The sequence below is a fragment of the Poecilia reticulata genome, linkage group LG8 (assembly GCF_000633615.1).
Source record: "Poecilia reticulata strain Guanapo linkage group LG8, Guppy_female_1.0+MT, whole genome shotgun sequence".
In the NCBI taxonomy this organism is placed as follows: domain Eukaryota; kingdom Metazoa; phylum Chordata; class Actinopteri; order Cyprinodontiformes; family Poeciliidae; genus Poecilia; species Poecilia reticulata.
In genome coordinates, this window is record NC_024338.1 from 20,244,252 (window position 1) to 20,258,314 (window position 14,063).

The 14,063-nt window shown below is 37.4% G+C and overlaps 1 protein-coding gene across 1 annotated transcript in view; it reads left to right on the top strand.

Moving 5' to 3' along the window:
- Window positions 1-11,425, top strand: part of grin2ca (glutamate receptor, ionotropic, N-methyl D-aspartate 2Ca) — a 54,294-nt gene extending 42,869 nt beyond the window's left edge. The window contains exons 6-13 of the mRNA XM_008416517.2: window positions 1,979-2,147; window positions 3,058-3,211; window positions 3,408-3,533; window positions 4,744-4,973; window positions 7,213-7,373; window positions 7,470-7,657; window positions 8,126-8,358; window positions 9,168-11,425. Of these exons, the coding sequence (XP_008414739.1) occupies window positions 1,979-2,147; window positions 3,058-3,211; window positions 3,408-3,533; window positions 4,744-4,973; window positions 7,213-7,373; window positions 7,470-7,657; window positions 8,126-8,358; window positions 9,168-10,787 (2,881 nt within the window). The 3' untranslated portion in view covers window positions 10,788-11,425. The remainder of the gene's footprint in view (window positions 1-1,978; window positions 2,148-3,057; window positions 3,212-3,407; window positions 3,534-4,743; window positions 4,974-7,212; window positions 7,374-7,469; window positions 7,658-8,125; window positions 8,359-9,167) is intronic.
- Window positions 11,426-14,063: the final 2,638 nt, after the last annotated feature.

The window sequence follows — 14,063 nt, forward strand, 5'->3', positions numbered from 1 at the left end:
CTAAACTAAAATCTAATGTTTCGCAGAACTAGTAATCTGTTCGTACATCTCTTGGTAGCTTTGAGCATGATTAGGCCAGTCACAGTAGCAAATTTAACTGGACGATAAACTGTCCCAAAAGTTATAGCGATAAATTATAATATTTAGATTTAAAGACACAAACAAAGCACAGAAAAATTAGATGTTTAAATTGTCTTGTAGTTTGTCTCGTAGTTTTCCAAGAAACACTGTGGGCTTTGACTAGGCTACAGCAGATTTCACCAAATTCAGCTCGTAAAGTAAAAAAAAAAAAAAGTTCTTCAGAAGGACCATAATAAATAACACTTTTCCCTCACAGCACTCTGGGGATGATTCAATCAGAGGTAATGTCCTGTTGAAGGATGACATTGAGCTGAGGAGATAATTATACATTAACAGTGTTCAATAAGAATGAAATCATAAGTTGATTTAATTAAAGATGTAACTGAGTGCAACGGTTGATGAGCAATAAGATCAGCACCAGAAATCTTCTCTAAGCAGCTTTAAATATTGAAATCTTTTTAAAGTAATGTTTGATAATTGCTTTCTGTCAGGAGATTTAATCAGGCTTTTTCTTCTACATTTCCCATAACTTTAAAAACACACATTAGTTTACTGATTACTTAAAATTTTCCTTTAAGTGTACACATGTGCTGTTGTTTGTCACTCTGCGCTAGACAGAGAAGGCCCAAAGATGACACTTCCTATGGAAAGCTCATAAAATGACAGCACACAAAAGTTCAAAACGAAAAGCATAAAATCATTTAGAACAACAGCTACATGAGTAACACTTCGCAATTAAAGGCTGAGATCAAATTATAAAAAATTAATCACAGTTACAAAGTTAAAAGACGGTAAGAACTTTGGTTTTCTTAAGACACCACAGAGACATATTTAGGCTCAGACATGTGCAGTTAGGCTCGAACAGTTCATTTACTGCTAATGACTAAGTTAGAAGCGAGTCGTGAACCCTGGCAGCTGGTGAGGCAGCGTGTTGGGAGCTCTGTGTTTACATATGGTCTGCTGTGGCAGGCTGATTTCCTCTGAAGGATTCATTTGTTTCTGGTTATTCTTTGCTGTCTCGCCTCCTGGCCTATCATGTGTGAGTCCAGGGGCCATTAGACTGAGGGTCTGGGGGAGGTTAGGGGTGATGTGTCATTAGAGCTCTCTGCCTTCAATACATGGCTTACTAGGTACCTAACACACCACACCGTGCATCATAAACAGGAGGCTCTCCTTCTGGGTTGTCTCCCATGAAGTCCACTTTAGCTCAAACTACAATGTTTTCAGTTCTGAGAAACCAGTCTCTTATTTCTGAACATCTTTTGGAAGAAACAGGAGTTTCTTTTCTTGGATAAGAAAATATGACACACAGTTTGCTTTAAATGTGATAGAAACTGCGATAAAACATGAGGTGAACAACGCCTTTATGTCCATCACTGCAAAAACACAAAATCTTACCAAGTATTTTGGTCCAATTTTTAGTTCAAATATCTTGGTACACTTGAAATTAGACAAAACTAACTTATAAGTAACTTTACAGCAGTAAAGTTATGCTGACAGATTATTTCACTTATATCAATACATTTTTCCATGTTATATGTGAAATAATCTGCCAGAGAAACTAGTACCTTTTCATCAATATTAAAGAATATTTACTTAATACAAGCTCCCATATCTTGCTGCAAAGTTACTTATAAGTTAGTTTTGTCTAATTTCAAGTGTACCAAGATATTTGCATCAGAAACTAGACCAAAATGGTAAGATTTAGTGTTTTCGCAGTGACATCACCCAACCAGTATATTTATATTACAAAGAAAATGCTGCATCAGCAATAAGAGCTTAAAAGTCTTTTATACAAAATGTGTAAAACCTATGCTTAATAGTCTCCGTTTCGAAACCATAAACTATTAAATAATGTACGAGAGAACAAAGAACAACACTGTCTTTTGCTTTTCAGTATTGTGGGTCACACTGAGCCGTACACCAAGCTGTGCTGTAAAGGTTTCTGCATTGACATTCTGAAGAAACTCTCACGCACCATCAAGTTCTCCTACGACCTTTACTTGGTCACCAACGGCAAGCATGGCAAGCTGGTCAGAGGCATCTGGAACGGGATGATCGGAGAGGTAGGAATGACAAAGACCTTATAATATATTCTATTTAAATGAGTTGGGTTCCTTATTAAATGTGTTTTTATAACTGCCAAGTTACAAACCAACACGTTTATTGAAAAGAGTTACAAATCATGTTCGGGTGCGGCAACTAAAATCTGAATGGTTTTACATTCAGATTTCAGTTGCCGCACCCGAACATGAGTCGATGATCTTAATACATCTAGATTTATTGATGAAAAGTATTTCTGTTGCAAATACTGCCAAGCTGCACAATATATTGATTAACAATTGTCATGACAATATAAATTTTTAGTAACAATAAAGACGTTAATGACCAAAATACTAAAGGTCACGTAGAGTAGTGCAGACACTGTGATGATGAAAGAGAAGGAAAGTAGTGAGGAAATTGTGGATCAATTGAAATCGACTGCAATCGACTCTTCTTTACAAAGTTTACATGAAATCTAAAGGAATCAGTGACTTTTTGAAGATATCTAGAGACATAGTCTGCGCTTAGGGTATTGATGAAGATACCAATGTCTCAAAATGTTAAGTTACTCAGATGACTTTTTTTTTTGTTAAATTTTAACTGTTGTTGTATGATTTGGCAACTACACTGAATTGAACAATTAAAATAAATTAAATAGCTCATAACTTTAGCTGCAGGGCTAAAGAAGTGAAGGTTTTTTCCTGCAAATTTGAAGTAAATTAGTATTTTTTAATAATTAATTGTTGTAGTACTGATTATATCAAGGTATTTATTATTTTGACAGCCCTAGTGCTAATTGCTGAAAACGTGACAGCAGTTTAAAACAATGTGGCAGTTTATAACGAAGGACAACAGTGAATGTCTGATGCTTTGCCATCTGCCTACTTCACACAAAAACAAAATCTAATGATAAGGTTTTATTTTTACCAACAGGTGTTCTACAAACGAGCGGACATGGCTATCGGCTCACTGACCATAAACGAAGAGCGTTCAGAGATCATTGATTTTTCGGTGCCATTTGTGGAGACGGGAATAAGTGTGATGGTGGCTAGAAGTAACGGGACTGTCTCTCCATCAGCTTTTTTAGGTAAAAAACCAACTCTGAGAACATGCTACCAACTAAGACTGCATCAGAAGTGGTTCAGTATAACTTTTTAGAGCCATCTTAATAGCCTACCTAGTTTACTATTGTTTATTAAAAAGGCCATTAATGTTGTTCAATAAACAATTAAAAAGGCCATTATGAGTACTTTCCTGCCTAATTAAGCTGTGTGTCTCTGCAGAACCGTACAGTCCAGCAGTCTGGGTCATGATGTTCGTCATGTGTCTGACAGTTGTGGCCATCACAGTGTTCGTATTTGAATACTGCAGTCCAGTTGGGTACAATCGGAGCTTGGTCAGTGCCAAAGGTAAATCTCATGTTGCCCAACACATCTACATTCCTTCAGGTAGTTATATGCATAAAAAGAGAACCACTGTTGGAAATACAGTCACAAATCTGGTTTGTTAGGAGAATAGAAGCAAAAGACAGATAGAGTGGAACGAAAAAGAATGCAAATAAGTCAAAACTATGAGTAGTGTGGTATTTTTCTGACCTACTCAAAAAGCCTTATCTCCCCACAATACACCTCTATCAGTGTTTTCTTTTTGTAATGTTGACCAAAGAAACAGAAGTAGTCAAAACCTTGCATGTAGACATAGACATAGGTTGTTTGATAAGGGTTTTACAACTTTTCCTGTAATACAAAGCTACCAATAGCATCATTTTAAAATACTGTCAGAGCTGAAACTACAGAAAGCTGTAATTCGGTACTCCTTACACTGGATTCTGAAGAGGTATCAAAGGTTGAAGAGAAAATGTAGCATGAAAGCCTATTTACAGTGTTCACACATTGGATCAATTCTTGTTGAATCAAGATACTGCAGTTTCATTTCATCGCTATGTGGTCCCCTAATGCCCAGTAATGGATGAAAGAGCAAAGAGTCACGGGTTGCCAACTAATCTCTATAGGACAAGTCTTTACTTTCATCCAATATTTTATGTTACATATCAGCTTTGGCCTTAAGAAATGTTAGTGCATCTGCTGTGTAATTTTATATTTCAAGTGCATTATCTCTATCATGCACTATTATTGACTAAATCAATGAAGAAGAACCTATTTTCAAAAAAGAATGTAAAACTTAACAGATACATTAAAAATAAAACTAACTTCTGTGGTACAACTTAAAAGAATTGCATTTTATGTTGGAGAAAACGGACAATTGTCTCCAGTAAGAGAATAAGAGTAAATAAGAGCAAATAAATAAGAGAAAATATTGAGTTAATCACTGTTTCAGTCACGTTTACTTTATCCTAGTTATAAAAATGTTGAACATTTAGTTTGTTAACCCCAGTATTTAAATGTACTGTTTACTTCACAGTTTCAAATTTTTATCCTTAACAGCTTGAGAGAGACAAAGGTTCCCACAGCTACCTTTTGGAAATATGAACCAGAAATGATCTATGCCAAAAATGAACAAATTAACCAAAACAAAATAAAATCTTTTCTAATTCCATAATTTGATTTGGAAAACAACCCACTAAAACTGACTCTTTACTTTGTTTTCTTTGGTTTTTAGATCCCGGAGGGCCCACATTCACTATTGGAAAATCAGTTTGGCTACTGTGGGGAATCGTCTTCAACAATTCGGTTCCTATTGAGAATCCAAAGGGCACCACCAGTAAGATCATGGTTCTGGTCTGGGCTTTCTTTGCTGTCATCTTCCTGGCTTCGTACACTGCCAATCTGGCTGCCTTTATGATCCAGGAGCAATACATCGACACCGTTTCCGGACTGAGTGACAAAAAGGTACAGACCTTTGTCTTAGACGTTGTTTTGTCGTTGATGTGCAACCTAAAACACAAGGATGTCTATTTTGGCTCAGTAATACACTGGCTGTAAACACATAAATGCTGCAAACTCCAAAACACACAACAAAAAAATAGCTACAATCATAGGCAAAATGCAGCGTGTTTTGCTGTTGTGTGTTTGTACCTGTTGGTCACCGTACTGTAAACTACATCTGCTGTAGTTATAAATTGTGGATAATCTAAAAGTGGTAATGCAAACAGGAAAAACATAAATTACATTATCTTTTAGAGCAGGATGTTAATGGAAACGAGAAGATATAGCCGAGTGAATTTTCCGGGTAGACTGTGATTGTAATTTCCTGGTATTATTATCCCTACAAGTGTTGCTCTGGGGACACATTACATAGAAGTATTGATGAGGAAATCTGTGTTAAACCATCAGCACAAAAAGTGATTTGTAGTCTGTGCTTTCAGACAACTGAGGAGATTAAAGAGGCATTTGAGGAAAAAGACCAAGCTGTCCACTGCTCATTACAATTCTAGGAAAGTCACTAGCAATTCTCTTTTCATTATTCACCAGTTCTGCAATGCAGTGCAAGAAACAAAGCTCTTTTGACAGGGACTTCATAGATTATTCTACTTCTTTCTGTATGTGGCAACGCCGTAGGAATGTAGAACTGAACTGCTGCTTGACCAGCTGCGCTAAGCTCCTTAGGGCAGGAGTATGGAAATAAGGTACAACACAAAGACAGATAAAGTGACCTTGTTTTAAAGGAATGACTAGTCAATAATGAAGTGTGGGAATAACTTCTCCACTTACAAGAAATGTCATGATAAGAGAGTGACTGACAACCACATTTGTCAAGCAACATGACAAAAATATCTCCACACAAGCAAATTAATCTCCAGAAGCTACCTGCAATTTATCTTAACTCTTGTATTTAGATGTACCTGAAAGGATAAACCTTTACATTTTTATTGCACTAAAAGCTTCACACAGAAATCAGCAGAAATTGGACTTTCAAGAGTCATGAAATGGTTGATTTGTAGCTTTTATTTATTTATTTATTTTTCCTATTATATAAGTGCTAATTATTTAACATATGGTCTCTGAAAGCATTTGCATAAGGTTAATGAAAAAGTCAAATCCTGTATTCCCCCTTGTCCTACTTTCAATCTATGATAATTAAAAGCATAAAGTACTGCCAAAGGGAAAAGGATGAAATAAGTTCTTCTTTAGAGAAGACAACAGAAGGATGAAGGAAGTCTAGATCCCCCTGGACAGCATCCTGGACTTTAAGTTCCTTTCTATAATACCGATGTTAGCTGTGTCAATTAACACAACACAAAGCCTCCAGGACAACAATATGAACAGTAGAGCAGTGGGGGAAAGATAACAGATGCCACTATATCCAGTCTATGAATGACTGATCCTACCAAAACTGACAATGAATTAATGAGGAAGTAAATGCATAAAAAAGAGGGAAGAAACTAAGTAGATAAAATGAACAAATAAAGTTAAAATAAATAAATACATGAGGAAATAAAATGCGTAAAAATATATTTTTCAATATAACTATAAAATATTTATTTTGGAATAAATATATGATGCAATTATTCATTTACACATTTGTTATTGCATTTATTTAAAATTTTCCTTTTGCCCCTCAAGTCTGTTGTAATGAGGTTGGTGTTTCTACCACTAAACGTGGAAATAAATAATTAAAACATATATTTGATTTACGCCATAGTTATTTATTTAATTCCAATTGTTTATATTGTTTATAAAAGCCCACAAGTGAGACATGTTAGCTCAGTCTAAAAGCATCAATATGCAGAAATGTGGCTGCTGTTTATTCAGCCTGATATTGTGTGCCTGTCCCTATCGAATACACTTAATACATATTAATTCCTCATTTTGTTATGTATTTACAGTTTTATTTACTCCTTTATTTCCTATTTTATTAATTCATTTCCAGCTTTGGCAGGATCAGTCCTCTTTAACTCTGTGTGTGCTTTCTGTTTACGCCCTGCTTTTTGTAGCACTTCTTACTGACTAAACAGAGTACTAAAACGTAATAAAATCAAAGATGATGGGTAAACCTATTTTATTACCTACACAGTATGTCAAACTATGTGTATTGAACAATAAGCAAACGACTGAAACTTTTGTTTAGCTACATAAGCACAAGAATCATGTTTGTTAATATAAAATGTTATTCCACATCCATCAACAGTTTCAAAAGCCACAGGAGCAGTATCCTCCGTTCCGCTTTGGCACAGTCCCAAATGGCAGCACAGAGCGCAACATAAGGAGTAACTACCCCGAGATGCACTCCCACATGGTCAAATACAACCAAAAAGGAGTAGAGGATGCTCTCAACAGCCTTAAAACAGGGTAGGTTTCTGCCAAGAGAGACATGAACACACAATGTGGAAATGGAAGAAGAGCCAAACAACTAAATTATTTGTGTAATCTGTTTTACAACGTTAGGAAACTGGATGCCTTTATCTATGATGCTGCTGTGCTGAATTACATGGCTGGCAAAGACGAAGGATGCAAACTGGTCACCATTGGCAGCGGGAAAGTGTTTGCTACTACTGGTTATGGAATTGCTCTGCAGAAGGATTCACGCTGGAAACGCCCCATCGACCTTGCCCTGCTGCAGTTCCTGGCTGATGGTATTTGTTGTGCTTTCATAAATTAGAACTACTACCCAAAAACATCAATATTATGATGCAATTACATTTAACATGCTCATAGAGAGCTAACAGTAACAATGTGCTACCTGCACATTGTTGCTAATAGCAACTATATAAAGAAAATTTGAGTAAAACTAAATCAGAAGTTGATTTATTCTGCTATTCACCTTTAGTTGAATTTATTAAACTGAAAGAGAAATTATAACGTGTAATGCATAATACATAAATGACAAACTGAGAGGCCACTGGTATGGCTGATATTTTACTTCTCACATCAGTCTGTCTTCTGAAGAAACCCTCCTTAGCATGCAGCTTTACAGTAAAATGTTCGGTTCCACAGTAAAAATACTCAGCTTCACAAATTAACTAATTGAGGAAATTTTCTTATTCTATATAAAAATGCATTTCATGTAACCTAAATGTTTTCTGTCTTGTTTTTTCACACAGGTGACACCCAAAAGTTGCAAACCGTCTGGCTCACAGGTATCTGTCGTAACGAAAAGAAAGAAGTCATGAGCAGTAAGCTGGACATCGACAACATGGCCGGAGTTTTTTACATGCTGCTTGTCGCCATGGGCCTAAGCCTACTGGTGTTTGCCTGGGAACATCTGCTCTACTGGAAACTTCGCCATTCAGTTCGCAAATCAGATCGACTGGACTTCCTCCTGGCTATCAGCAGAGTAAGTAATTATCACATAATAAAATAGACCAAGTTGTTTTAACATCATTTCTGGTTGTATTTTGATTTTTATATTATTCCAATTCTTTCTTCTAACGGTACATTAAAGAGAAAATATGATCTTCAGGTTTCTTAAAAAAGATACTGACTTTTTAGTGTTGACGTATTAAATGACTCAGTATTTGACATGCCAATCACCCATTGATTTGGTGAATTTCTGTTATAATTTCTTGCCTTCATGCAGTGTTTAAATAGTAAGAGAGGTAACACTGACAGGTAGGAAGCTTTACCTAAAAGTACAACTTCAAACAATTCAAACAGGCATTAATAAATCAAGTTATTGCATAATTACAATATTCCAAAGATGACAACGACCTCATAGTGGAAAGAGGATTTTGTGGTTGTTTGCTGAAAGAAATGGTCCTGATGCCTGAGAAACTGAATTTAAATTACCCCATTAAAAACCTTCATCTCTGTATCAACTGTGGTCAAAGGTGAGATTCTGCATTCCAGAGCAATACACAATTTGAAAGTAAAATAAAGCTAGTTGGGGCGAAATGGAGAAACTAATATGCTAAGTGCATGATCAGCAACTAACATTTATAGGACTCATGTCCAATATCCTGCAACATAAAAGCATAAAGCCAAATAAACAAGGATAAATATTATTCTTCAACAAGCTTTCACCATATTAACGTCTGATGTTCATAGGAGATTTTATTAATGGGGCAATAATCTGTGATTGTAATAAAACATAAAAGTTCAGTAGTCTGCAGGTTTATTTAATTTTACCTTTCCATCCATTTACAGGGCATCTACAGCTGCTTTAACGGAGTAGAGCAAACTGACCACAACGGGAGCCTGCAGAGTCCAGACGTCACCACCAACTACACTCAAGCCAACATGCTTAAGATGCTGAGGACAGCCAAGGACATGGTGTCCTCTGCCAGAGTTGAGAACTCTCTCGATAGCGCCACCAAAACAATAGAAAACTGGAGCAGACGTGGAGCCGACAATGTGCGAGCTGGCCTTCCTCCCAGAGTTACAACCACAGATGTGACCCACGGCCGGCTACCCTACATCTCCAGTATAACAGACAATCATTCCCCGTACCCTCAGAGGGCCATTACTCCAACGTTCCCAGTTCATTACGGGGACACATCCACCCAACCCCTTCTAGAGAAGCCCAGGGTGGTAACCCGACCCACTCCTCTTCGGTACACGCTGCCTACACGCAGCAGTCAGCATCTGTTGGAGAGAACTTTGCCCATTTCCAGCCTCAGCAGCCCACACATCGCCATGAGAGACCAAACTCCTTCTGGAACGTCCAATCCCTACCACAGCAGCAGGCTGTATGTGGAAAACCAGGGCCGGCACCCAGCATCCCCTTTTGTTTCCTACAGGGAGTTCCAGGTACCTGACATTTACGTGGAGCACAAGGGACCCCTCCGCAGGAAGTTCAGCTACCCCCCAGACTGTGTAAGCCGGAGACGGAGGTCTTTCAGCTATCTGTTTAATAATCCAGAGCCAAGAGTGAGAGTCGACTACGATGAACCACGGTCTTGCTTTGCTGAGTTGAGAGCCAATCACCTCCTAAACAACCAGGTCCCTGATGGTATGACCATGACCTGCACTCCAGGACACTACCCCGGCAGCAGCACCAGCTGCAACTCCTGCATGAAGTCCTACCTGGAGCCAGAAATGGACGACATTCCCCTGTTAGGAAAGGACAAGTTAAATCGACGAGCCTCATTTCTTAAAGCCACGTGGGGCAATGATAGAATCCGTCAGGTAGATGAAACAAAGCCTTCCACATCCACAGCTCCCTCCACCCGAACAGACATGCCTGATTTGTTTCCACAGGCGGTGGGGCCGAATCCAAAGCCTCACAGGTTGTATGGCAGTTTGGGACACAACCTGTCCTGTTACCCCCTGGCCGCTGAGCCAGCCTACTTAGACCCAGCCCATATGGGTTCTTACCCCTACAAGCAAAAGATAAAGTACGCTGACTCTACCCGGCTGCCCTCTTACAGGGAAGCTATCCTGCAGAACGCCGCTGCACTGCGCCGCTCCTCCTCTACAGTGGTGCACAGACATTATTCCACCTACCTGAACTCGTACACAGATTTACCAGTGTATGTGGGGCCTCTCCCACAAGGACCGTCCCAGTTCTACAACAGCTCAAAGGACATGTGCCACTTGTTTCCATGTACCAGCCACTGCCCAGAAAACACAGCAATGCTCCCTAGAATGACGGACAGACCAGTGGCTTACCACAACAACATGTTTGGGCCTTATGATGGCCCAAAGCGAGAGGACTTGGGTTCAGGGAGCCGAGATCGGAGGCAAGTCCTTGTGGCGCGAAGAGTCAACAGTCCTTATGTGCCAAAGCCCTGGGGCAGGGTCTCCAGTCTGGAGTCTGAGGTCTGAACCACTCTCCTTGTTAGGCCCACTGACTTGCCTCCCTCTAAGGAGGAATATGTCTGGAGGTTCTTCCTTGAGCTTTCAGTCAAAGCAAAAATGAAACCCTACACCAACAGTGTACTTGACAGAGGTTCCTCTCAATTATCAGTGCAATAATATCTTGGGCAGTAAAAAGTAAAAATATAGCTTAAAAAGCTGGGACTTTGTAAGCCAGACATATTGAATTACTAAAAGAAATAGAAATATTGAACAGTATTTAATGCATAAGAATTTAACCTGTGGATGGTTGTTTAAAAGACTTAATTTATGTTACTAGCTGAAATCTTTTCGGAGACGATATACTATAATCTCTCAAATTCTCAGTCTGATTATAACTTGAGATATTTCTGTATTTTTCGTTCCGACATCATTTCAGTACCCATGTTTAAAGGCAAAGCATAAAGATAATTTTGTTATTCAAGAACTGATATGTCTTCCGTAAATTTTGTAAGTCTACAACACTGGGTGCACCAAGACTTTCAGATCATCAATGTAATGTTGCTGCACTTTTAAAGCAAGGGAAAAGCATATTAAGTATCATGTGTATTTCCATTGTTACCATTCCCTTTAATAAACAAGGCAAGTAAAGAGCCATTTGGAATCTTCTTACCTTCTTAAGCTGTTTGCTCTAATTTACAAGGATTACGCCTGTGTCAGTATACTTAACCAGGAGAACAAGAAATGCAGACAAAGGTCTTTACCTACAAAACCAAATTTCACACCTCTTAACTGAAGAACTTCACAAATTATGTTTTGCCAATATTTTAAGATTTTATGTTTTCCCAAACCCTCAGTATAGCATTTAACAGCAAGAATATATATCAGCGTTTCAGAACAGTACAAAAACAGCTAATGAATGAAATCACACCAATGTCATCTAAAAAAGCCAAACATTACACATACATTTTTAAATATAACTTATCAAAAGCACAAATCATCAACATGGACAAAAATCAACCTCAGCAACCATTTAGGAAAGAATAGAAATACTTAAAACAGACAATAACAATACTCATTTTATATGAATGCATCTTTAATTTAACAAATGCCTCATAAAAGTTAGTTCTCACCCCACGTTACTTATTGTAGTTTTATTTCTAATCTGCAATTCAATATTTACATAAGTTTTTAAAACTTTTTTAAAAACGTATGTTTTTTAAAAAAACATGTTTTTAAAAAAAACTGCTGACAACTACAAGCTCATAGCAAAAATGTTAATTTATAATCACAGAATAAAAAAAGCAATACACTTACCTTGTGGAGTTTATTGATAATCAGGTGGTCAGATTTTAAAAAGGTCATCACAATTCTAAAAAAATAAATAAATAAGAAAAACAGAATATACTGATGGTCAAGCATGAGTTTTACATATGATATGTAAAGGACGGTGTCAAGACACTGATGTTTACATCACAAAGGTAAAGCAACTATTTTCCATGCAAGGTTTCCTGTGAGGCTGGGCACATTAATAATTGATGTTCTTAACCAGAATCAACAATCTCTAACATACAGCCATTATGGGTGGATTTGTCTCCTGAAGAAGTCTTCAAAATGATTTTAGTATTTTATTTTCAAATATGATTTTCAAATAGGGATAACTTAGAGAGACCAGTAAACAGTCAGAGGTTTTGGAGAGAGTACCCAGAGAAAGCTCACTGGGAACTCAGCTGGTATCACTGTTGTCTCACAACAAAAACATTATGGGTTTGAATGGTTTAAAAATCATCAACTTACCTCCAGTGGAGACAACACTGGGACTTTGATGAAGTGCGATTGCTTACATCCAGATTACCTTCTGCAACAGATGAGCAACAGTTTTAATGACAATGTAAAAAGTTTTAATTCCTGCTATTTTTTTAAACCAAGACATTTCTACGTAAGCAGATTAATCTTGTTGGATCAAGTTATTTTTACTATCAGAAAAATCAATATGTACAGTAAACCCTTAAAAGGAATGATAGCAACAGGAACATAGGGTGTACACACCTAAAGTGTGTCATTTAATCGAACCAAATTGGATTTATTTGTACTATGAGGACACAGAAGCACCTGAAGGATGCTCACTAAACTTCTTTCAAAGGCTACCATCTTCCTTGAAAGGTTGATAATGGAATAACTGTGTCCTTAGCAACTTGCTACAGTAACACCTTCAAACAAGCTTCTGGAACAATGTGTATGAAATATCCTTTACTTCGTACATAACTATTTAACATGTTTTCATTATATTCAGCTTATGTCATAATGAAAACTATAAAGGTTGGTGACGCTTAGAGCAGCTGCAGATGTGAAACAAAGGAGTTTCTGAGGAAAAAAAATTGCTTTATTAAACCCAAGATATGACCTTTATTTAACTTCTCGCTGTTGCATTGTGAATCTCCCCAAAACTCTGGGGTTTCCTTCACAATCTTTTCTCATGATTTCAGTTATCCCTCACTTTTTTCTACCAGTTTTTTGCTCTAAACTAGTACATAGTAGATTCTTTGACAATCACCTCTCATGTCTTTACCTTCCCTTAAAGCCTTCAGTGTGGACTGGATGTCTAAAAAGTAAGCAGTCTTCCCCAATGACTTTGTAGGCCACAAATTGTGTGGCAAAATCTTTTCAATCGTTTCCATGCTATATTTTTATGGGTTTTCGTTTAGCATAACCAGTAAATGGAATAACCCAATAAATTATGACTTTGATGGTATATTAATTAAACAGATATTCATAAATGAAGATCCAGGGAATGCTCATTTGAATTTTTGATCAGTTGTTGCCATTTAAAGCACCAAATAACTAAACATTCACTAACATAACCAGTTGGAAACCGTCAGTGCTTCACGGCAGTTGACAAAATGATTTAATATAATCAAAAGAAGAAAATAAACTCGTTTAATGAAAATATAAGCAGACAAACGAGCTACAAAAGATGTCGCGGTCAAACCAGCGGTCGAGAAGTCAGAATGTTCGAGAAGGAAAGGTTAGCTACAAAGATTAGCTAGCTAACTGACAGACATCTACCGAAACATCGCAGTACACAACCTATATGGAGTTACATGATTTTGTTGTGTGTCTATTTCTTATTTTTAAAATAAATCTCTAAAATAAATATATTAAATAACTCCTTTAAAACCTACCTAGGACCACAAAAAACGATAGCTTCCATATTTTCTGTGCTCGGTGACGAACTTCAAACGGTACATCAACTGATACCGATAAAGGAATACGGGGTTCGCCACTCTGGTTTGCAGGGGCCGGAAA